General features: G+C 45.0%; 4 protein-coding genes across 5 annotated transcripts; 2 read left to right on the plus strand and 2 right to left on the minus strand.

Moving 5' to 3' along the window:
* Positions 1–1,061: 1,061 nt before the first annotated feature.
* On the plus strand, positions 1,062–5,511 carry ptgs1 (prostaglandin-endoperoxide synthase 1). The gene is made up of 10 exons (XM_037260006.1): positions 1,062–1,209; positions 2,269–2,385; positions 2,650–2,790; positions 2,857–3,000; positions 3,061–3,242; positions 3,361–3,444; positions 3,783–4,029; positions 4,116–4,402; positions 4,481–4,628; positions 4,785–5,511. Exons 1-10 carry the CDS (start codon positions 1,128–1,130, stop codon positions 5,129–5,131), a joined length of 1,779 nt encoding a protein of 592 aa, XP_037115901.1. The 5' UTR covers positions 1,062–1,127; the 3' UTR covers positions 5,132–5,511.
* On the minus strand, positions 5,316–11,747 carry LOC119127835. 2 transcript variants are annotated; one of them, XM_037260009.1, is made up of 9 exons: positions 11,562–11,747; positions 11,332–11,485; positions 11,051–11,204; positions 10,864–10,982; positions 10,358–10,751; positions 10,132–10,292; positions 6,769–6,838; positions 6,526–6,697; positions 5,316–6,427 (listed from the first exon to the last, which is right to left on the minus strand). In XM_037260009.1, the coding sequence occupies exons 3-9, from the start codon at positions 11,059–11,061 to the stop codon at positions 5,993–5,995; spliced, it is 1,362 nt and encodes a 453-aa protein (XP_037115904.1). In that variant the 5' UTR covers positions 11,062–11,204; positions 11,332–11,485; positions 11,562–11,747; the 3' UTR covers positions 5,316–5,992. The 2 variants fall into 2 exon arrangements, with proteins under 2 accessions (XP_037115904.1, XP_037115905.1); XM_037260010.1 differs by having other exon boundaries at positions 11,051–11,485.
* Positions 11,748–14,767: 3,020 nt separating this feature from the next.
* On the plus strand, positions 14,768–18,684 carry pmpca (peptidase, mitochondrial processing subunit alpha). The gene is made up of 13 exons (XM_037260008.1): positions 14,768–14,855; positions 15,133–15,335; positions 15,595–15,674; positions 15,826–15,908; positions 16,017–16,111; positions 16,185–16,285; positions 16,639–16,902; positions 16,980–17,072; positions 17,162–17,280; positions 17,532–17,622; positions 17,692–17,754; positions 17,828–17,972; positions 18,326–18,684. The coding sequence occupies exons 1-13, from the start codon at positions 14,809–14,811 to the stop codon at positions 18,493–18,495; spliced, it is 1,554 nt and encodes a 517-aa protein (XP_037115903.1). The 5' UTR covers positions 14,768–14,808; the 3' UTR covers positions 18,496–18,684.
* Positions 18,685–18,727: 43 nt separating this feature from the next.
* inpp5e (inositol polyphosphate-5-phosphatase E) lies at positions 18,728–23,036 on the minus strand. The gene is made up of 9 exons (XM_037260005.1): positions 22,040–23,036; positions 21,645–21,768; positions 21,394–21,491; positions 21,076–21,320; positions 20,712–20,819; positions 20,159–20,320; positions 19,874–19,989; positions 19,669–19,805; positions 18,728–19,516 (listed from the first exon to the last, which is right to left on the minus strand). Exons 1-9 carry the CDS (start codon positions 22,744–22,746, stop codon positions 19,390–19,392), a joined length of 1,824 nt encoding a protein of 607 aa, XP_037115900.1. The 5' UTR covers positions 22,747–23,036; the 3' UTR covers positions 18,728–19,389.
* Positions 23,037–24,190: the final 1,154 nt, after the last annotated feature.

Here is a 24,190-nt window from a genome sequence, read left to right on the forward strand (position 1 = left end):
ATGTCTAAAATTTATTTAAAGATCGTTTAAAAACATGACATATATATAGTATAAATTACTTAATGAATATTCTACTACAAAATAAATCAGTAAAAATAGTTCTTGCCTAAATAATATCAATAGTTATATCAATACAATGAAGGGATTTTAAAAGGGCACCATAGCACCAGATAGAAAATATAACAACCAAAAACAACTTTTGGCTTTTGCTAAATACATTTAAGCATGTTCTTCAATGAACAAAATTTTTGTAGGCTTCACATTTAACCTTGACACAAAACTTCACAAGGATTCTCTATTGCTCTAAAGATGAATTCTGTCATGGCTTTGAATTATTATGCATATACAAAAAGCAAAGGAACTCACCATGTTTTGTCTCTCAGAAGCGGCCCACTTCCAAGTAATAATGCACCGACTGCACAGCTCACTTTGTACATTATATTTCCACCTCCTCCTAAAACTGTAAAAAAAAAAAAAATGTCACCGGTAAATTTAAACCCTGCAGAGGACAATTTGACGCAATTAGACGCAAAAATATGATCGATTAAAAGAGAAAAATACGTGTGCAATTAGTGATGGATTGAAAGGAGAGTGTCAATTTCATGTGCCAATCAAGGCAGGTGGGGGGTCGGGGTTGCTACATGTTAATAGCTCATTTCATCAATGAACGCACACTTAAATGTGCAAAAGCGAAGAGGATGCAAATGCAGATTGGGCCATTGACGGCAGACAATTGTGGCGTATGAAAAGAGCCTGATTGTCACACTTTTTTTTTTATGGTGTGTCATTAAAGCTGCATTCACGCACAACTTCTGCTACGTCAACAGGGAAGGCAGCCAAAGAGGTGAGAGGTTCTCCCTTTAAAAAAACAAGTGGAGCGGGAAAAATATATCAATATTTCAATTAAACTCATGAGACAAGCAGCAGTAGGATGGAGGAGAAGGAGACGTGGTGATGGAACAAACCACAAAGTGAAGAAAAGCATAATAAGGAAATAGGAAAGTTAAGAAGTAGGAGGGGGCGGGGTTAGGATTCTTTTAGGAAGTAGTGTTGTCTCCCTCCCGACCCACTCCCATTCCAACAATAAAGCATCAATCCTGGTTTAATATCTTTCCTGCAAAACAAAAATGTCAACCTATTTAGAGTCAAGCAAGCTGTCCATATGGCTGTTGATTATCTTGGTGCTGCTGGAGTGCTCAAACGGTGCTGGTAAGACTTAGACTTAGACTTAGACAGAACTTTATTGTCATTTTGTCAACACTAGGTGTGTACAAAAACGAAATTTCGTTGCATACGGCTTTCAGCAATGTAGAGGTATTTCGGCTGGTTAAAAAAAAAAGTGACATTCTATATAAAAAATATGGAATAAGATAATTATAAAGTACAAAGTGCAGCAGTGATAAAGTATGTGAACAGTGCAGGAGACAAAAGCAGTATTTACAAGTGTGCAAGACTTGAACAAAATGAAATTATTTAATAATGCTTATAATTATTATTTTCTTATTTATATCTGTAGTTTAGTGTTTGTTTTATTGTTTCTAACTTTGTTTTAAGTTTCATTGTTTATGTTTTTAAAGGAATTTTATTTACGTACAGCATTTTGTTTTATTAGTGTGTTTTTTTTAAAAAAGCTCTAAAAATATTTGAATTAAGTTTAGGATGTTTTATAAGAGAACTCTATTTCCTGTATAATGTAAATATTTTAAAAAAATCATTTTGCAAATAATTTATTTCCCCGTTTCAATTTGAATTTTGTTAATTTAATTACAGTGCAATTATTTTTATAAATACTAGTAGTATTTTACTTATTGTAATACTTCTTAATTCTAGTATTTCTGCTGTAACTACTCTATAAGCCTTCAGTCCAAATTAAATGAACTAAGTTGGTAAAGCAAAAACAAATATTCAAGCAAATTTGAAGGAAAAAACATGATTAACTTTATTTATGCTATGTCTCAATGCACCAATCACTTGAGTGCGTTCATTAGCACGCCTTCTCCTTGCAGGCAGGCGCTCATGTGTTTATCTTTAGCTGGTTGTTCAACGCCAACAGGAAGACATACAGCCGCAGCGTGTCATTATCTGTCAGAAACTTCAAGAAGTCAAAACTGGAAGCTGGTTGGAGACATGATCAGAAAGTTGCAGACTTCCTGCGCTTACATCAAGCCGCATCCATTAGCTTAGCACGATATGATAGCCAGTCGGGGGAAATAATAAAACATGAATACTTTGTTTCTGTACTTAAATTTATTTATTATTTTTTTGCAGTCAATCCTTGTTGTTACTACCCTTGTCACAACTCAGGAGTTTGTGTACGATTTGGCACGGAGAGCTATGAGTGCGACTGCACCCGGACGGGCTTCTACGGGAAAAACTGTACCCATCGTGAGTCCAATTGAAATATTATCGCAGAATAACTCAAGAATGAGACAGCTGGCTGAAACACGAAGGCAGACGATGCTAAAACACTAAAGAGCAGCTTTTTGATTGCGACACAAAAAAGGAAATACAGGAGCTGATTGGTTAACCCAGAAGAAGAAGGCTCGGTAGGCCAAGAGCTGGCAGAAACGACGGACGGAAATTGATTGACGCAACATTTACTTGGAAGGAAAAAAACAATTTTGTGTTTGTTTTCCTCTTGCCGTCCAGCGGAGTTCCAGACCTGGTTGGGGTTGATGCTCAAACCTAGCCCAGAGTTGACCCACTACCTCCTGACACATTTCCAGTGGCTCTGGGACTTGGTGAACAACTCGTTCCTTCGGGACACCTTCATGAGAGTCATGCTGACTGGTGAGCCACAACGCAACCGGACTTGTTGGTGGTTTTGTGTCTATGGTGTGCCTTGTCCTCCCAAAGTGCGCAGTGAGCTGATTCCCAGCCCCCCGACTTACAACACCAAGTATGGCTACCTCAGCTGGGAGTCCTATCAAAACACCTCCTATTACACCCGCATCCTGCCTCCGATCCCAGACGACTGTCCTCTACCCATGGGAACCAAGGGTAAGACTTGCAATTCTTCGGATAACCCAAAACATTGAGATCTTTTTTCATCGGCCACAGGCAAGCCCGATCTGCCCGATCCAAAAGCGTTGGCTGAGCGTTTTTTCAGACGGCAGATATTTCGGGCGGATCCGGCGGGAACCAACATGATGTTTGCTTTCATGGCTCAGCATTTCACCCACCAGTTCTTCCGCACGGACCGGAATGTACGGGGAGGCTTCACCAAAGGTCTGGGGCATGGGGTGAGTTGTCAGAGCATACTTTGAATCAAAGACAACAAGATTAAATTCAAGAAGTCACTTTAGCGTCAACTCGGCATTTGTAGAGGGGAAAGTCACAATTTGATTTGTTTGCTTGCAGGTGGATGCAAGCAACATCTACGGCAACACGCTCACGCGGCAGTTGCAACTCCGTCTTCATAAAGACGGAAAGCTGAAATATCAGGTAAAAAAAATTTTTTTTGCCAAAATTTGCTATTAGCAGTTGGCTTAGCATCAACACCTGACCGGTGCAGCTTTTTGCTTTTTATAATTGGCAACACAATTAAAAGGGACCAATAGTTGATTTTTGGGAACTGCTCTATTACACAAACGATGTCATATTTGATATTATGATTGAAAATACGTGGTGTTTCACAGTTTTTGGGCTTTTTTTATGCAAAGCTATGACTAGCTGCCACAGGTTGCTGCGATTAAGGTGATCATCCCTAAACGGCAAGTTATATGGTAGGTTCATATGTTGGTCCCACAAAAGTTGTTTTCTTTTATTTGGTGTGTCCCCAGCTAGTGAACGGTGAGGTGTACCCTCCAAGCGTGTCCGAGGCCCCCGTTCACATGGTGTACCCGACTGGCTTCCCCCCCGAGCAGAGACTGGCCGTCGGTCATGAGCTGTTTGGAATGCTGCCTGGCCTGACCTTGTACGCCACCTTGTGGTTGAGGGAGCACAACCGAGTGTGTGATGTCCTCAAGTCAGAGCATCCCAGCTGGGATGACGAGCAGCTCTTCCAGACCGCCAGGCTCATTGTCATCGGTAACGTGGTACTTACTGGAACTAGATGGGAGTGTGGTTTTTTTTTGGGGGGGGGCGTAATCCATTTTTTCTCCTCATCTCTGCAGGTGAGATCATCAAGATTATCACAGAAGAGTACGTGCAACACCTGAGCGGCTACCTGTTCAAATTCAAGTTCGATCCCTCGTTGCTCTTCGGCCAGCGCTTCCAATACAGCAACCGTATCGCCCTGGAGTTCTGCCACCTGTACCACTGGCACCCGCTGATGCCGGACAGCTTCCATGTGGACGGCGATGACATTCCGCACTCGCGTTTCTCCTTCAACACCTCGCTGCTTTTGCATTACGGCGTGGAGAAGCTTGTGGAGGCCTTTTCGCGGCAACCGGCGGGACAGGTAGGAGAGGATCAAGTGATGAAAGCTTACCTGGTGCTGGCCAACTTTCATAACATCACGTGGTAATTCTTCTTTCAGGTATGCGGAGGTCGAAACTCTCACGAAGTGGTGCTCGGAGTGTCCGAAATGGTTATCCGAGAATCCAGAGAGACACGTATGCAGCCCTTCAATGAATACAGGAAGAAGTTCAATTTGAGGCCTTACACCTCATTCAGAGAATTTACAGGTACGCAGAAGAGGAAAATGCCAGCTGTTGTTAGCAAATATGCATGGATAATGAGGATCTCACTCACTGCACAATAAGTAGAAGCTTCATCCAAGCTATTTCTTGTCTTAAGCCAAGCTAAAAAAAAAGAATTCCGATATGTTTTGCTAACTGTAGATGATGAGGACATGGCGGTGGCTTTGTTGGAGTACTATGGCCACATCGACGCACTGGAATTCTACCCGGGTATTCTCCTGGAGAAGCCGCGTCCTGGCTCCATTTTTGGGGAAAGCATGGTCGAGATGGGCGCCCCTTTCTCCTTGAAGGGCTTGCTGGGCAACCCCTTGTGCTCACCCGAGTATTGGAAGCCGAGCACCTTCGGAGGGAAGGTCGGCTTCGATTTAGTCAAAGCGTCCACGCTGGAGAAATTGGTGTGTCTCAACACCAAGTGGTGTCCCTACGTTAGCTTCCGAGTTCCCCTCCATCAGGAGGAGACCAAGATCAAGAAAGATAAGGAGCTTTAACTCATCTAAGTAGGAGATAAAATCCCTAAGAGATTCAGTAAAATTTAGTTAGTTGCTCTTCCCTACAATTTTTTTTTTTTATTGACAAAATTATATTGACAAAAAAAACATTTTCCATTCTAGCAACTACTAGCAATTTTTTATGAAGCATGTCAATCTTAAATAGAGCAACACAACTCAAGTCTGATGTTTAATCTTTATTTTTTGTTTTCTCCAAATACAATATGTCCTGGAATAAATTCAAAGCAGAGCAATATTGCATTTCACGTCTTTCCATCATAGCTCCGAATATACACTCACTGACCAAAATTAAAGCAACATCGTGTACGTCACATTTTACACTAGCACAGTTGTAGCCCCCCCTTTGGTCTTTTAAAAAAGAATTAACAGTCAGTCAGCTCTGTATGTGACACTGAAATGAAACAAACAGTGATGCCAAAGTAATATACATCAGAAATTATAAATCAGCATATGGTAACACATACATTGACGAAAAGAAATCCAATTTTCAGCGTTCTTTCGTAATGCTATAAAAAGCTCTATCCATCCATTTTTTAAAATATCAGTAATCTGATTGGCCATTTAATGACCGCTTTAATTTTTTTCGGATGGTTTTCCAACCCGGTCGACACTTAAAAGAGAAACACACACACACCAATGTCTTTGGTTTGTGTAATTTGTCATGCCACTCAAAAAATACATAAGTGGGTACCAGACATTTAACTAATTGCTAACAACAACAACAAAAATCGGGTTGTTTTGTGTCTTATTCATTTGACCCAAGTTTTGGGGATTAAATGAATAACCCAAAAAGTTTGAGAACTGCTGCTTTAAGTGTCCTGGCTTTACTGTAGAATGAAATCATTTGCTCTGATGGAGTCTGCCCTTATCGTTCTCCTGCTTGTTATCCAACGTAGAAGTGGCGGCGCTTGCGCCTGCCCCCACCACAGTGGCGGCCGTTGGGTAAAAATGAACGTCCACCGACACTGTGGCGTGTCCCACCGAGACGTGGTGCGAGATCATCAAGGGGGCGCCCCCGTGCGACACGCTGAGGCTGTGGTGGAGGGGGGCCGCCAGAGCCTCAGCCCCCCGCAGGGTGAGTGAGGATCGCAGGCCCGTATCGGGCGGGGAAGGGGTGGGGAAGGATGACGGGGGAGGCAGGGTGTCCTGGCACAGGCTCTGGTTGTCCGCCGCCATGCTGGGCCACTCCTCTTCAGTCAACTGCAAACTGGGAGCACTGTGGGGACTGCTGGCCTTCTCCTCGCCGTCGGTCTCCTCCTCCTCACCGTGGTCAATCTACGACAGGGGAGCAAAGTTCATCATAAGGAAGGAACAGTAGAGCGAAAATATTTTTTAATGAGTATGTCACAGTTCTTTGTTTATAATTGTAATACCTGGGTGTCCACGACAGGCTCGGGGTAGGTCTCCACAGTGACCGAGCGGGCGGCCTCGCACGTGGGCTCCATCTGGACCGTGACCAGACTGAGGCCTGGAGGTCTAGCTCTGGTGTCTGACGAGTTGGCATTGTGTTCCATCACCACCAAGCACTCGTCGTCTTCAAAGGCCCTGCTCTCGCCATGCCCAATGTGAGGTCACGTTTCAATATTTTTCCACGCAGTCAATATTTTTCTACACACCGGTTCTCATACGGTTGTCCCGCAGGGTGTCGCTCCGCGTGACGCATGGGGACTCCCAGGTTCCTCTGGGCTGTTGAAGAGAACAGGAACGGTATAAATTGACCGGGGGAGGTTGCATTTGAAGGAACTCCTAATGCTACAGGTAAGCCTTCACATGCTGCCTTCTTGTATATGGGGGCATATTAGTGGAGAAAAGAAGGTCGCACCTGAAGGCCTTTTAGTATGTGTGACTGGGAAGAATATTAGCTGTGGGTAAACTAGAAAAAAGGCCGCATTTGAAGGCCTTTGGGTCTATCATTGCCATAAAAAAGAAACAAAATAAATTTGAAGACTTTCCAAGAGTGAGCATTTAAAACTGGTGTTTTATATATATTTAAAAAATTTTTTTCTTAAATAAATCACAATGAAAAGCCACATTTGAAGGCCTTCCATATATAGAAATGAGTGGTTTGTTCTCTCGTAAAGAATAAAAGAAGGATGTATTTAAAGGCCCTCCATACCTAGTCATTAATGACTGTAATGGTGTGTTCTGGAATGAATGCCAAAAGAAGCTTGCATTTAAAGGTGTTACAATTTAAAATAGTCACCATGTTACCTTAAAAAGTAAACGATAAAAAACAGCCACATTTGAAGGCATTCTATGGGTACCTATGGAAAAAAATGCGAGAAAAACAGCCAGTGCCTACTGAAAATGAAAGCGGAAAACAGCAGAAAAGGAAATTCAGACTTGGCAGCTGGTGTGACCTGTTCAAAGCACCTTATTGTTTTTTGTGAGCCTGTGGAACCGGTTTATGTGCTGGCATGGTCGCTTTAGAGCGCATCGTCGTTGCAGCCAATGGTGGGATTTTTTCCAGCCACCCAAGGGATTTTTTTTTGTGAGAGTTGAGCAATGAAATCAGTGGACACGCCCACAGCATATTTTCTTTACAATTCTTAGCCTCATAATTACATACTACTTGCCAATTTTATTTTTTTATCATTAAAATTTGGCAGAGTTAACGACACAAGGCCTTTTTGTACATTAAGGATGCACTGCTACTATCCTTCATATCCACAATGGAAAAGAATGAATACTCCCATCAAATAAGTTGCGACAACACATTTTAATGTACACATGATCCAACAAACATTCTCCCGTCTTCACAACTCGTCTTTCTTTAACGTAGATTTTTGATTGAAGGGCTTTTGCACAGGCAGACCTTGCTTTTTTTTAAGCTTGGCTCCGACGCTCCGCAAATCATCCGCTCCTTTGTCCTTTTCCGGTTCTCTCACCCCCACGCACGCGTCGGACGTCTCGTAGCAAAGGAGGAAATCCACTCTGCTCCTCTTGAAATACACGAAAGCGGCGTAGATGTCATCGTAGTGGCTATCGAAGAGTTTCTCGCAAGCGGCCGTCAGCTGCGCTTTGGTGAAATTCTTGCTGATTTGCAACCTGTTGCACACGTCAACGTCGATGATGAGGTCGTCGATCTCGAACCTCCGTCTTCGGGCCGAGGGCGCTTGCATTGCTTTGTTGAATTCTTTGGCCACCAGGAGGCAAGTGTGGCAGTAGGTCTCGGGGTTGATGTCTTCGGCGTCAACGCTCAGAAAGACCAAGCAGCTACACAGCGCCAGAAGGAGCATCGTCACGGCGCAGGAGCGCAAAGCGAGCATGAAGGCTGACAAGGAGCAGCTCGGAGTGCCAAGGCAGAGAAGCGACGGCTAACGTTGACGACAGATTTGTCAGGTTTTTCTGGTTCCTTAATTGCTGCTCGCTGATGTTAACCCTTACGCGCCGCTGATTTTACAAGCACGCTTCATTTATAGCCACTATTGGAACGCCTTCAAATGCAGGCTTCTTTTGATGTTTTTTTTTCAGGATACTTAACCGCTTCTGTCCGTCATAGCAGGACTAAGAATTCCACCTCGGCCAACCTTTAAAGACACACTACCATCATTCTTCATGGTCATCTTTGGAAGGCCTTCACTCCCAGAATGCCTTCAAACATGGTCTTCTTTTGTTGCAGTTTTTTTTTTTTTTTTATCAAGTATAAACTTCTACTATCCCAGCCACCCAACCAAAACCTTCAAATTCAGTCTTCCTTGCTCATTTTTTTCTTTTTTTTCTATGTGCACATTTGTCTACTGATGACACTGTCTCAAAACTCATCTTTTGGTGCAGTCTGGGAATGCTGAGCAATGGGAACATCTTCCATGTTATTAGACTCTCCTTCTTCATCCTCGTCCTCTTCTTCCACACTTTCACATGCCGAAGACTTCTGGTAGCAAAAGATACTTTCCAACAATTTTGGTGGGCGACTCATCAACGTTAAGTAGAAGTCCTCGGAGTAGGAATCGAAGAGTTGCACGCAGGCGGCGGCCAGGTTGTCTTTGAGGAAACCCTCGCTGGGAGGCAGCCTGTTGCACACCTCGTTGTCAACCATCAGTTCAATCAGAACCGCCCGCCGCTTTCGAGCCACGACAGCTTTTAACGTTTTCTCGATCTCTCGGGCTGCAAGTAGGCAACTTTCGCAGATGATCTGGGGGTCCATTAGCTCACTGTGAACATGCAGGAAGGCGAAGCAGCTGCACAACGCCAGAAGGACTAGCATCATTGCGTGAGACCGCAACGCCACCATGTTGGCTGTCAATGGCCAGCCAGCCCTGAATGCAAATGCTGACAATCAGGAACTTGCAAGGCGTGTTGCCTTGATGCTTTCAGGTTTTTCTCGTTCCAATACGGCACGTTTTTAAAATGCAGCCTTCTTTTCTAACATATTTCACAAGAACATGCCAGAGCTGTTCGTCATGGTCACCAGTTAAATGCATCCTTCCGTTGACAATTGGGTCGGATATTTTGAAAGCGCTTCTCTCCTTCATAGCCAGGCGGTTAAGTCCTTTTAATATGGTTTTCTGTTTTCGCTAATTATCTTCAAATAGGCTTTTATACTTTCCTTCACGACCACACATGGAATGCCTTCAAATGTGGTCTTCTTTTGACATTCTTGTACGATCATTTAGATCCAGCTACGGTGATACGCCGTCCATCATGTCCACACATCGAAGACCTTCAAATATGGCCTTCTTTTCTTATTTGTTGGAGGACACACCACAATTATGTTTCATGGGCACCCCCACTACCCTTACGCATTTAAATACAGGCTTTTTATTTGTTCATTTATTATTTTTAAAATGTATTATTTATTTATTTAGATTTTATTATTATTTTCAAAGTACAAGTAGCCACAGTTGGCAGGCATTCAAATGTGGGCTTTTTTTTCTTATTTTCTGGACGACACTCTCCTGCGTGAACCTGGTAAGCCTACTTTTTCCTGGCACAAAAAAAGGTACTAGAACTGGAATTTTTGACTTTACTTAACCAACCTGCACGTCCAGTGGGCACCGGCTCATTCTTCTGCACCACAGAGTAGAAGGCCACGGTGACGAAGATGAAGGCCAGTGACACGCCCACACCCACCACAATGGGCACGTCGTGTTTCTCCAGGACGGGCAACCACGAAGGCGACTGCGGAGTCACCCTGGAGCTGAGAAGGCAAATAAGAAGGTAAGCAGATGATGCAAACTAATTCCCAACATTGTGTGCACCTACGGAGGGTCGTTGCCGGTCACAGCCGACTGCGACGTGTTCCTCTGCTCCTCGTCCGCCGCCCCCGCTTGATCCCGCCGGCTCCCATTTCGTCCAACGGAATCATCGAGCCCCCTGACCTCAGCAGGTTCCGGAGTAGGCCCGAGGATCCGGATGGAAGGCCTTTGCAGGGAGTTTTCGAGCTGGACTGGAGAAGATTTGGTTGCTCTGATGTGAGGAGTGCGTGTGGCAACTTGCGTGGTGGGCCGAGCGTCCGTTTGGGGTTCGGGCTGCTGGAAGTTGGGGTACGAGGGCAGCGGCAGCACGGGAGGTTGCACCTGAGTCACCAAAGACTCGCCCGGAGGGACACTCGTGGACCGCAGTTGTGGAGACACACTTGAAGACCAGGATGAGGAGCCTGAAAGAGGTAAGGTTTCAAATCCTGGCACGGTTCGAAGACGTTCAAGTGAAATCTAGAACTAAAACTCGCTTGGATATGTTTCGTTGCTAGGCAGAATACGAGCTCGTACCCGCGACGGCAAGCGTGACCGTGGCTTGACTGCGACCGAGCGCGTTGGAGGCATCACACACGTACGTGCCTTCGTCGTAGCTGCGAGCAGACTCGATGCGGAGCGTGGCTTTCCTCGCTCTGGGAGAAAAACCCCGTTCAAATCTTTATTCGAACGCCGCTTAGCGATGACAACAACAGCGACTCACCCCAAGGTCATCTTGGCCCCCGTCTGCTTGGAGTGGCCTCTCTTCAGCCAGCTGATGGATGGCGGGGGCTCGCCCGACGCCTCGCAATGCAGGGACGCTCGGCCCCCCAAGGCTACCGTTAAGGCGGGGGGCCGCAAGGTCACCAAAGGGGCGGCTAGACAAGGAAATGACCAAATGAAAAACTAGTTTCAATTCAGGATTTCAAATCAAGGTTCCAAGCCAGGGTTAGGGTTTGACATTACAAAGCAGGAAGGAGCAAAATGTGAAAGTAGTTTGAGTACCGAGCACGGTGAGCTTGGCTGGCTTGCTCCTCCGGCTGATGTTGAGCGAAGGGTTGACGGTCTGGCACACGTACACGCCGCCGTCTTCAGCGCTCACGTTGACCAGACGAAGCGTTCCTGACGTCTTCCTCTGACGCCCGCCTCCGTATTCTCCCTGAGCCAGATGGAGAAAAAGCACAATCAATGAGTTTCCAGCTAACTTATCAACTTTCTGCTTTCACGTGCAGCACCTGGCTTTGCCTCCCTGTGGTGAGAACGCTGCCATCTTTGATCCACAGGATGGCGGCGGGTGACGAGCTTTCGCCAGACACGCAGCGGAAGGAGGCCTCCTCTCCTTCTTTGACCGTCTGATCCCTTGGACCAAAGAACACCTCCTCCAAACCTGACCAAACACCATCTTGTCACGTTCGTGCAAAAGGTATATTTGGTCAAATCGCAAAAAAAGATTAAGATACTTCTCCGACCAATTAAGACATGCTTCAAGCTGAGCCTAGAAAAATAAAAACATCTATGCACATCTATCGTGCATTTAGAGCCGGACTCACCCGGCCGGGACGAGACCGTCAGACTGGACAGGACGACTAAACAGAGGCCGGGAATCATCTGTGGAGGGCAGACGCACATCCTACTGAAGAAGTCCACCGTCAAGAAACCGCCACACAGTTTCAGCCATTGTGTCCCTCGTTGACAAGCAGGTACTGTCATGAAGTCAAAAATCAACACCCAGCAAATCTTATCGACTAATATATCATATTAAAGGTCTCTGTGAACGCTTTCTAGATCTCCAATAGGTTTGCTCGCATGATGTGGTGATGAGATTCCTCAATATTAACTGCAAAATTACTACCACATTCACATATTCTTTTTGTGCTCCTCGAGCCCCCTCCTCGCTTTCCCCATTCGTCCCCTTTGGTGGGTGAATGGGGCCAGCCACTTTATCGAGCGCATTTTGCACGGCGCCCTCAATGGGAATGACATGAAACGAGTTTGCCGAGCTTTGTACCGGCAACATCAACCTCTTCTCTTTGGCTGGCGTCTGATCCTATATCGGCTTTCATGGCGAGCTCACCTCGTCCATGTAAGGGATGGCGTGCATGCCCGACGAGCACATTTTTGCCTTATGTAATGCTCCATTAGCATGACACTGAAGAAGGCACAGTTTTGATCTAGCTCAGGGGGGCTGCATTTGAAGATGACTGGGTTAGGGTGGAGGTGTGAGCCTGGTAGAGATGGATGAATGGATGAAGGCACTGCTAGGTGGGTGGACGGACAGAAGGAAGGAAGGAAGGAAGGAAGGAAGGAAGGAAGGAAGGAAGGAAGGAAGGAAGGAAGGAAGGAAGGAAGGAAGGAAGGAAGGAAGGAAGGACATAGCATGTAAAGATTGCTGGCCGAGTGAGTAAATACATATAAGGCTCGCAAGACAGCACAAGATTTGGGGCCCTCACAACAGTGGTTGACTCTCAAGACAAGACGGCATTGTTGTCTTCTCGAGGCTGCTAGCTTTTCGTGTTGCGTGGGTGTCCATTTGTATGACTCACAAAGGTCACAACACGTCATTTACACTTAGCATCTCAATAACATCTCTACTTGCTCATTGGAAATCCTCCGTGTAAACAATTAACCAAGTGGATTGACTGCAGCATCCCCCATTGCCTGGTATCAATAATACATGCAGTACTCAACTCGCACAGACGGTAATAGTTGAATACTCACCAAGTACCGAAGAAGTCTTTGCATGTGTGGTCTTCGCAGAGCTGCTGTGTAGACCTTCGATGTGCAAACCCTGTGTCCTCTTGATGCACTCGCTCATCGAGAGGGCGCCGATAAACAGCTGCCACACACACACACGTGTGCGCGCGCACACACACGCATACACACATACACACTCGTACGAGTGTTCGTTCAAAGCAAACAGCTGTAATGCTGAAGCACACAAAAAAGAACCTCTCCTTTGTAAGCTCTTTTATGCACCTCGACATGCCGAAAAAAGATGTGGAACCCAAAATGCAAGTTAAAAAATTGGTACAATTTATCAAATCAAATCCAATGTATTTTTTAACAAACAAATAATAAATTGATCTGTATTAATATCAGCTGTCAACTTTATTATACATAAAAGTTTAGTCCAACTAGGTTGTGTCTGGCAGAATTCTTGCAGAGAAGATTACAATAATCAGCTACAGCTTTTAATTTCATTAGAGAATGGCTAAAGAATACGTACATCTATAATATGTACATTTCTTGACACCACACTACCTTTCTACTAACCTACTTACCCACCTAACCAGCTTACCTACCAAATTATTTCACCACTTATTTAGCTACCTACCCAGTTTAGCAAGCTTTTATCCCCAGTTGTCAATCAATGCGCAGATTGCGATCCATACTGACACTCATTGGTCGAAGTGCACTTTGCACAGCTTCCCTATTAAATGTGGGTTAATGATGGAGGCTTGATGAGGGTAAATGGCCCTTACATTGGCACCTAGCACAAGGGACACACACTTATTTGATTCAATTGGACTTGCATCTATTTGTGTCTACATGAGCTTTATCAATTTTATAGCCGGCTGAAGATGTCAAATGTAGAAAAAAAAACTGAAGAAGTGTGTTTCCCTTGTCACACTTGTCTCCCACTGCCTTGCAAATGGAAATGGCCGCTAGCGTGCTCAGCATAATAGTATGGAAATTGAAAGTACAAATGCAGCCATTTATAATCAATGCTGGCCCAGCGCTGATTTTAATTAAAAGCAGACAAAGGTAGAATGTCACACGCTCGCTCGGGCTGAGAACAACATCAAACAATCTCAGCGCAGCCAAAGGAGCTGCGGCAGCGCCCATACCATATTCATCTACAATATTAGGAAGCACTGCAAACGGCAACAGTAACAGTAAACATGCATTATCAGCTTTTGAATTGTACTTTTTTTTTATGCTGATTTTGTATTAGATCTTATTGGTACACATGTTCCAAATGAAACAACCTGCATGGTAACAGCAACTTTAACGCTGTCAATTTTGTTTCTGATCAATAATGTTACTGAGGTAAAGTGCTGAAGTTAGTCAGGCCATTTGTTATGTTAATGGGGTCAGAATTGATGCTGTAATGTGGAGCTGCTGGCTTTAAGCTATAATCAATTGTTTAGTTTGGGTTTGAATCAAAATGGACATACCTGGTAAAATTGAGTTTTTAATGGTTTTTATACAAATAGCTGTCTTACTGGACTGCCCACCCGCCAATCAAGTGGAAACGTGTTTAAAAAAAAAAAAAAAGATTCTGCTAAAACCAGAAGTTATTATTATTAATAATAATTAATTAATTTATTTATTTACTATTGTTATTGAACAGTATAAAATGTGTGTATGTTGATGAAAAGATATATAATTTAATAATTTTTGGAACGGCGTCATACCGGAAGTATTTTACTGAACCTTTTTCGGGTCAGCGTTCAGTTCCGTTTTACCGGTAAAGTCAAGATGGCGGCTCACATGTCCCGTTGTCGAACCTGGAGTCGTGTTCAACGGTAACGAACGATTGTTGAAACAAGCATAAACACCAAATGAACGTCGTCGCATTACAGATAGACCCGTGACGCAGCACGATTTATCTAACAGTTATGTTGTCGTCTGATTTGCGTGCTTGTAACTTCCACGGTCGTGCGGCGTGAGCTTAATGAGTTAGCTTGATGCTAATTACCGGCTGTCACTTTCTCTTTGGCGAAATGAGTGAAATTTGACAGTGGAATGACGACGAGTTCCTGCTATGTCATGTCATTGAAGTCCTCATTTCGTATCTTACAGGTTTGGCATAGCGGCGTACAGGAAATACAGCAGCGGTGGTAGCTACCCAAACCTCTCGCTATGTACGCCACTTCCCGGCATTCCCAAGCCCGTCTTTGCGTCCGTGGACGGCCAGGAAAAATATGAAACTAGGATCACTACGTTAGAAAATGGCCTCAAGGTTGCCTCGCAGAACAAATTTGGACAATTCTGCACCGTTGGAAGTAAGACTCACCTCTTTACCTTAGCATTTCCGTAATTTCTCTCATATCTTGGTTGTCGTCCAGTTGTTTTAAACTTGTCCTTGTTTTGTTTTCTTGTTTTTTATCTGCCATGTAGCACTTTGAGATTCCCCCGAATGTAAAGTGCGTTATAAATATAATTTATTATTATTATTATTAAGTCGCCACTCTCAATTGCTAACCACCTGTTTCCAGTTGTACTCATTTCAACATGGCAAACAATATTTTCTGTAATTTTTAGTATTAGTCAACTCTGGATCCAGACATGAAGCAAAGTACCCCAGTGGAATAGCTCACTTTTTGGAAAAGCTTGCTTTTTCTGTAAGTACTTTTTTGTTGATGAATACAAACATAACATTGAAAACCAAATGTATCGTAACTGCGGTCATTTAATTGTTTCTGTTCAAATTTTGTGGCACTATCACAGTTTTCTAACACACGAGTGAAAGTTTACTAAGTGCGGTCTTTGTAGTCCACAGCTCAGTATGGCAGCAAAGATGAGATTCTGCTCACGCTGGAGAAACACGGAGGGATTTGCGACTGCCAAACATCCAGGTATCGTCACCAATGACTTTAATTTTTGATGTCTGATTTTTGTTTGTTCATGTATCTTGTGGCTGATCTGTTTGCCGGTGTGCTACTAATGTTGATGTTGTGTGACAGGGATACCACCATGTATGCGGTGTCTGCCGAGGTGAAGGGTTTGGACACGGTAGTGAGCCTCCTGGCCGACGCCGTCCTGCAGCCCCGCCTGCTGGGTGAGTCCACCGCCTCGAAAGATCTCAGGCAATTGAAAGGAGCCATTTCCGACCGCGCATTGTTTGCGTCCAGACGAGGAGATGGAGATGACCAGGATGGCGATTCGCTTTGAGCTCGAGGACCTGAACATGCGGCCGGACCCTGAGCCCTTACTCACCGAGATGATTCACACCGTGAGTCCACCGTTCGTTCATAACGGAACTGTCAAGTCTGTGCAGCTCCTTCTAGAATGCATGTCATTGAGGTTTTTGCGTGTAGCTACTTTTATTTTGTTTGAGATTTTTGTTAGTTTTTAATTTTCTGCCTGTTTGTTTTATTTATTTTATTTTAGTGTCTATATTTTGAGTTCATATTTTTGAGTTTATCCAGTCTTTGTATGGTTATTTTTTTCCGTTTTTTTGTTGTTGTTTTATGATTCAAAGTATCATTCCAGCATTTAAAGTATGAAATAAGTATGAAAAAAACACTCCACGCAACAAGCTTATTTGTGAATGCATTGTTCTGAAACGCGTGCGTGTGGTCGTAGGCGGCATACCGAGGCAACACGGTGGGACTTCCCCGCTTCTGCCCGCCGGACAACGTGGACAAAATCGACAAGGCGGTGCTGCACGGATACCTTTCGGGCTACTACCGGCCCGAGCGCATGGTCCTGGCCGGCGTGGGTGTGGAGCATGAGCGGCTGTTGGATTGCGCCCGCCGCTACCTGCTTGATGTCCGGCCCGTGTGGGGCGACGCCGTGCCGGACCTTGTCGACCGCTCTGTGGCCCAGTACACGGGGGGCATTGTCAAGGTGACTCCCGCTGGGCTTTCTCAGATGGGCCATGGTTTAAGGGATAAGCGTGGGAATTAAATGACTGAATCTTTCAGATTGAAAAGGACATGTCGGACGTGAGCCTTGGACCGACGCCGATACCAGAACTCACGCACATCATGATCGGACTGGAGACCTGCTCCTTCCTGGTGCCAAATTATTATTTTTGTTGTATTTGTAGCTTGGGATTGCAGAGGTTTGTGTGTGGGTTAGTTCATCTGGGTGTGTCTCTGTCCAGGAGGATGACTTCATCCCGTTGGCGGTGCTCAACATGATGATGGGCGGTGGCGGCTCGTTCTCGGCAGGCGGACCCGGCAAAGGCATGTTCACACGCCTCTACCTCAATGTCCTCAACAGGTAACATAAACTTTCATTCATTTAGACATGAATTTTATAATTTCTGTGTAGTGTGCACGTGTATAAATTTGTTTGCTTGTAGTTTGTAAAATTGTTTTTTTTTGTTTTCATTCGTTGCTTCATAATCACTGTCTTGTGTGACCACCATAAATGAACTGTGACCTCCTCGCATGGGAGAAGTCCATCTTAAGTCTATGTTGGTATTAATTTTGTTTGAATTTTGTGTTGTGGTTGTCATGCGTTTCTCGAAGGCATCACTGGATGTACAATGCCACGTCGTACCACCACAGCTACGAGGACAGCGGCCTGCTGTGCATCCACGCAAGCGCAGACCCCCGACAGGTCATTACCGACAATGTCACAAATGGAACCCGTTCTGTTCATACTCCTCACTTCGACTTGCACTCGCAGGTTCGCGAAATGGTGGAGATTATAACACGGGAGTTCATTCAGATGACAGCAACGGCAGGAGAGGTTGGTGTGCTTGGACTCGTGTGTTGTCATTGTTTTTTAATTAACGTTGTTGTATTTGGGGGGTTGGTTGCAGATGGAGTTGGAACGGGCCAAGACACAACTCAAGTCCATGCTAATGATGAACCTGGAGGCCAGGCCTGTCATCTTCGAGGACGTCGGCCGCCAGGTGCTCTCCACAGGCAAAAGGAAGCTGCCCCATGAGCTCTGCGCCCTCATAAGTGAGTACAAATGTCAAACAAGTCCATACAAGAAAAGAAAATCTACCAAAAACGGTCACGTTCCACGCAAATGAAAAAATTGCAGAAATTATAAAAAATAAACCAATATATTTAGAGAAGCATTTACACATGCACACACAATAGATTTTTTAAAATATAAGAAAAAACAAACAGATTTAATTTAAAAGAATTCTCAACAAGAAATCTCAACTTTTTTGTCTCCTAAAATACAAAATAAAAAAATTGATATATATAACGTATATGAAAAACACCCTACATGCATCCCTAAAAGAGGAAAATACATTTTACAAAAATATCTTAGAAATAACCAAATATTTTTGCTGGCATCGCAGGCGAGGTGAAGGCGGACGACATCAAACGGGTGACGGCCAAGATGCTCCGCAGCAAGCCGGCCGTGGCGGCTCTGGGGGACTTGATGGAGCTGCCTTCCTACGAGCACATCCAGGCTGCCCTGTCCAGCAAAGACGGACGTCTGCCACGCACTTACCGCCTCTTTCGATAAAACCAAAAATCGTGTAAATAAACAAAATGGACACTCGCGCTGAACTCTCCGCGTGCGGACTAATACCTCCAGCAAGTAAGTAATCTGTAATACAAGATGGTATTTATTCTTTCTCTGTGCTTCATGTGGAGGTTGGTCAAAGAATATTTAAAAAAAAAAAAAAAAGACCGCACGGCAACGGTAAGATCAGAATAGGTTCTTGTAAAGCTCTTGTTTTTAAAATGTTAAATGATTTTTTTTTAAAGCAGGAGAATCTAAATTGGGGCTACGCAGTTTTCTAACGAGTATAAAGCACCCCCTGGCATTGTGCATAATCTACATAAGTACTGAACTGGCATGGTGGAAAACGTGCTGAAACGTGGACGGCAACTGTTAAATAAAAGCAAGCCTTTCCCCATTATTTAAAAAAAAAAAAAAAAAAAAAAAGTTTATTGTGGTGCTTCTGTAGAAAAAAAAATCCTGAGGAGATTCATCCAGGCACTTTTTTCATAGAAATTATGAAGTTGTGGTAATACAAGTAATATTATACAGGCAAGGGTTTGGGTTTTAGGCTAACTCCACAAAGGTATGCACTTGGCATCATTTATCAAATCATTTTGAGAACCCCTGGTGTAAGGCATCTGGTTAGGACCACACACAAAAAATCCTTGGAATGAAAAGATGCAAGCGAATATAGCAGCTGCTCATGGGGGTAAACAAACAAAAGAAATCTCTGTTCTTTGCAGTAGCATCTAAAACCGTCTTTAGTAATGTGCTAGTTGTTCCACAAATGTCCCAAGGCATTCCGTTAATACTGACTTTGGATTACGGGCGTGTCGAGGTTCCTGCCCTCGAGTGCTCCTCGTTCTGACCAGTAGATGGCGCTGAGGTCCAGTCTGTGGTTTTGAGGGTGTTTCACGAAATGACACACACGCTGCTTTGGTTCTTCATGGTCTCCCTCATCTTCAGCTCCCTGCTGATCCTCCTCTTGATGCCCTCCAAATACAGGCTGCGGTCAAACTGGCCCGCTCCCAACGGAATCCTGCACAACACACAAGTAGGTTACCAAATCTGGAGTTGGTAATGGGATAGGTTCAGTTGTGAATTGTGCATACCTACTTGTTGCCACATTTGGGTGCCTCTTTCTATCCATCTAATTACTTCTACGCTAATCGGAGTCATCATGGTACTCACGTGTCTCGGCCCGCCTTTAGTTTGACGTGGTAGATGCCGATGACGGGCCGGTGGTCCGAGGTCTTTATGCTGGAGCAGCTGGCGTATTTGAGCACGTGGATGTCGTCTGCGTACCTGGTCCGGAACAAGATCCTGTCCTGGTGAGGAACACATACTTCTTGTTTTTCTTTCTATTGTTGGCGTTGACAGCAGTGGTGCTTCTTACGGTGTACGACGGCGTCCTCTGTTTGGCGCTGCTGTCGTACACGTCGCTGCCAATGTCGAACTTGTACGTAGGTGGGAAGTGGATGTTGGCCTCCTGGAAGCCTTTGAAGATTGAACCTGAAAACACATCTGCATTCAATATCATCCAGTGGCAACAAATCTTAAAAAAAAAAAAAAAAAAGGAAAGTCTGCATAGGTCTGTCTTCCCACCTACTTCTCCATCAACCTGCCTATTTCGATAACTGCATACCTAGCTAACTACCTTAAGAATTCAATGAAAATCTACCGTCTTTCATCTCCTTGGATAGCTGGTCGTGCTCCATCAGGGCGTCCATGTCGTCCCCAGACGTTCTCTTGATAATACTCTCTACGCTGGCCCGCTCATGACCCAGACGGAAATTGAAGTCTCCGAACCAGAAGACCTGGTCGAACCTCGTGGTGACGTCAGCTACGTGATACAGAGACAGGAGCACAACACTGAGGTTAGAAAAAGAAAAAAAAAAAAGACTTTTCTTTAAATTAGCCTGGGCCTTTTCCTTCAAAGTGTTGTGTTGCAGCAACCCCTAGTGGACAAAAGTTGACTATGCATATTCACGACCAATTAATGTAAATGGAAAATTGCTGTATTCAAAATGGAAAAATTATGATTAATTTTGAAAGATGGACCAAGTCTTTAAAAGATCATGCTGACGTGATGCACGTAACATTAACTGCAAAGAAGTCAATTTAGTGATTACAATCATATCAGGACTTTTAAGAGGCCACTTTATTTCTAATGACAGCATTATTAAATTGCATTTTTTTCAGACACCCAAATTAAGAAAGAACCCCTTCCTTACATGACGTTGATCTGTAAGGGTTGGTATCGGGGAGTCCCTTGGGAAGCGCCAATGCCTCCACGATCTTGTTGTAGTCCAAAATCCTCTCATACACCTTGGCATCTCCAGCTGGAAGACATTTTGTGACGTGTCAGCATAATCCATCCATTTTCTATACCGCTTATGCTCACTGGAGTCTATCCCAGCTGGCTTTAGGTGAGATGCAAGACACCTTAGATTGATCGCAGGGCACGACAAACAAGAATTCATCCCTACAATTTAGAGCCTTTCATGCAACATGCATGTTTTTTTGTTTTGTTTTTTTGTTTTGTTTTTTTACAATGCGTGAGAATACCATGTGACAAAATCTTCATTTGATGCTTACAGGTGAAGTGTGATGTGATGAAGAGGAAGGACGTGCCAAAGAAGGTGAAAGCCACAGCCACGGCCCCTTTGGTCTTGATCTGCGAGATGATCCTGGTGGTGACGGTAGCGTGTTCCACCTCGGAGCAGAACCAGATCAGGTCTCTGCGGATGAAGGCGCTGAGGTACAGAACGCCGTGAGACGCCGCGTACAGCATGACGTAGTGTGGACCCAGAGACTCCTGGAGGCGTGTCTCCCACTCCCGCCTACACACACACACACGCGCATACACAAATTTGTGTAATGCACAGAGCGACTTAATAGTAGGGAGCCGAGTACCTGTCAGGACATCCTTCCTGCACTCCGATAATGTAAAAGTCTTGTGCATATTCTGAGTCGGTTGGAAGGAGGAGGTCGTCAAGGTTGGAAGGAAGGCCCTGGGGTGCAACAAACACACAAAAAGGCACACCAAGTGTACACACACAGACACATTCGTTGACAAGAGGCAGACACACAACCAAAGGCACACCCACACTGAAATCCTGTGATGCTCGCAACAGTGGTATCGTTGTCAAAAATCTGCGCCATACCTTCTCTCCCTGCATGTTCCATGTGACCACGTAGACTCCGAGCCTCCGATCAGGGAAGTAGCGCTGAAGCTCCTCCACCCCCAGCAGGGCACCGCTGCCAAGCCCTCCTCCTTCCAGAAAGCTCCTAAATGACACCGCATTGTCTTCATTTCTTTGTTCTCACTCGTAATGTTCTAATGCAAGGACAGGCAATTTGAATGATGGTGTCGGGTACTTGACCCTGAAAACAAAGCTAGGCGATATGTTGGTATAGTTCCCACCAACCGTGTGCAGCTGCCTAACCCAACAAAATGAGAATGACCAGTTCTCTCCAGCCCTACTTAACGTAACTTCACGCAGTGATACTTCAACCATCAACTTAATTGTGCCTACCAGCATTGGTCCAGGCGTCGTACCTGTTTCTGACTTCCTGGGGTTTAATGGGGCTCAACACGCTGCTGGTGGACCTCATGGAGTTGACAGACAGGCTATCCGAACCGGCGTCGCCCTCGCTCAGGTTCCTGTGCAGTAGCAGCAGCCTCTGGGCACTCTTCCTGGAGGCGTAATCCGAGCAGTCCTTGTCAATCTTATTAGCGGCCCTCAGAGCGGCCGAAACGAAGTTGTGCCCCAGGGCGGGCAGCGGCGCCGAGCTGGGCTGCACCGGCGACAGGCGCACCCTGGAGGACCGCAGCCGAAGCTCCGAGGGGTCGCTCCGCGGCACGGCGGTCGAGCTGCGCTCGCAATCGGATAGACTGCTGCCTCTTTCGCGAAACAACCCGGGAGATGTTACTATGGCCTCGCTTGTAGGGGAAGCTACTTCCTTGAGCGAGTCCGTGGACGAGCCCACTGGGTCGCTCAGGCTCTCCTGGCTGGATCGCAGCCTCCGGGCGCGGACGCTCTCCTCCGGCATCTTGCCTTTCCACTTGCTGGGCAGCGAGGGCGGCCGAGGCTGGTACGGGCTATCTCCCGCCGCGTTCCGCGCAGCCTGCTGCAGTTTGAGGACGTTGTTGAACTCCTTGCGCATTTTGCGGTCCGCCGAGGGGGCCTTGGGCGTTCGACCGTCACTGGCGACCGTCGCCGGGCTGCGGTTGCCCGGCCTTACACTGTCTCCGTTCTCCGTCATCCTTGTCTGATTTTTAAAATGTCAGCCTGTTTCATTCTCTCGAAACTATCTGTGGCCGGTTAGCAGTGCGGCTAGGCTAACACGGTCCTCGCTAAACTAACTCGGCATACGCCGAAAAAACAAACTATTCACCTCCTCAAGAGCAATAAATACATTCTTGCTATCGTTAATCCGTCATTAACATAGGAAACCAGACAGGTATTGCCCGGTTAACTATCGTATTATCACCCCGAGTGTGTAAAGTACACGTAACAAGTAGCCAGGCGACTTCCTTAGCAACGTTTGACAACAACTACTTCGTTGCCAAGAGGAAGATGGCAACGTGATCAACGAGGCGTCGCACTGCCCTCGCATGGTCGGTGGCAGAATTACAGGCAACTCCCTACATTTTCATAATTGGTTTACAACAGTTTTCCTGGGGAGGGTTAGACAAGAAATTAAGTTTAGAACGTTGACTTTGTCTTTAAACCCTAACCATGATTGCACACCCTAATTTGATAGGCCAAACCTGTCTTGAAAACCTAGATCGAAACCCAAACACTGTTTTCTAATAGAAGAATGTGACTTATCAAGCATGTAATAAGTGAAGTTACTTAGCTCAGTTGCTATTATGAGACGAAGCAAAAATAAATGTTCGAAATACGAAAGTCATGTTAGTCTCGGAAGAGCGTATTATTAGAAACACATCTTCTCCTCCTCCTCGCTTTTTCTTTATCTTTCCTCCTCCAGAGGATGCGGATGCTGGGGGGAAATCGATGCCCCGATATGAGACGAGGTCCTTAATGAGGATCAGAAACATCTTCATAAAGACCCCTAATCCAGCACTTAATCCCTCGTTACACAATCATCTGCATTCAGAGGGAGGCCTCCTTGTTCATCCCTCCGTTCGCCTTTGTCTTGACTCGTCTTTGTCATTTCGTCTTTTTTTTCTTCTTCTTCCATGCGCTCTCATTACACTTTCAGATTGGGTGCAAATTGTGCTTTTGTGTGCACTCCTGCTCAATCTCAAATAGAAGACATATGCTTAATTAATGAGGGAGAAGATGATGGCTCTCAAGTGGCACACGCAGATTAAAATTGATGGCACTAGTTTAATTTGAGAACTCTTTGACTGGCCTTCTAACCTCAAAGGGATCTTTTCGAAATATCTTCTCATGACAGGAGAGGACAGAGAAGACAGTGTGGACATTTTGGTACGATAGGCTCCAGTAAGTAACAAGAGTTTATTGTGTTAGTAGTTTTTATTCTCACATTTGTTCAAGTTAAAAATGTTTTAAATGAGAGTTTCAAGATGGGGTTATGGTTTGAAAGTAGGATTTCCAGACTGAGATACATTTTCAACAGGAGTTAGCATTTCAAATGAAAGCTTTGAGACAGGATTGGGGTTACCATCATTTTTTTTTTTTACTCAAATATCTGTAGCCTGCTTCTACTTCAGTCCAGA

Source organism: Syngnathus acus, chromosome 9 (assembly GCF_901709675.1).
Source record: "Syngnathus acus chromosome 9, fSynAcu1.2, whole genome shotgun sequence".
Lineage (NCBI taxonomy): Eukaryota > Metazoa > Chordata > Actinopteri > Syngnathiformes > Syngnathidae > Syngnathus > Syngnathus acus.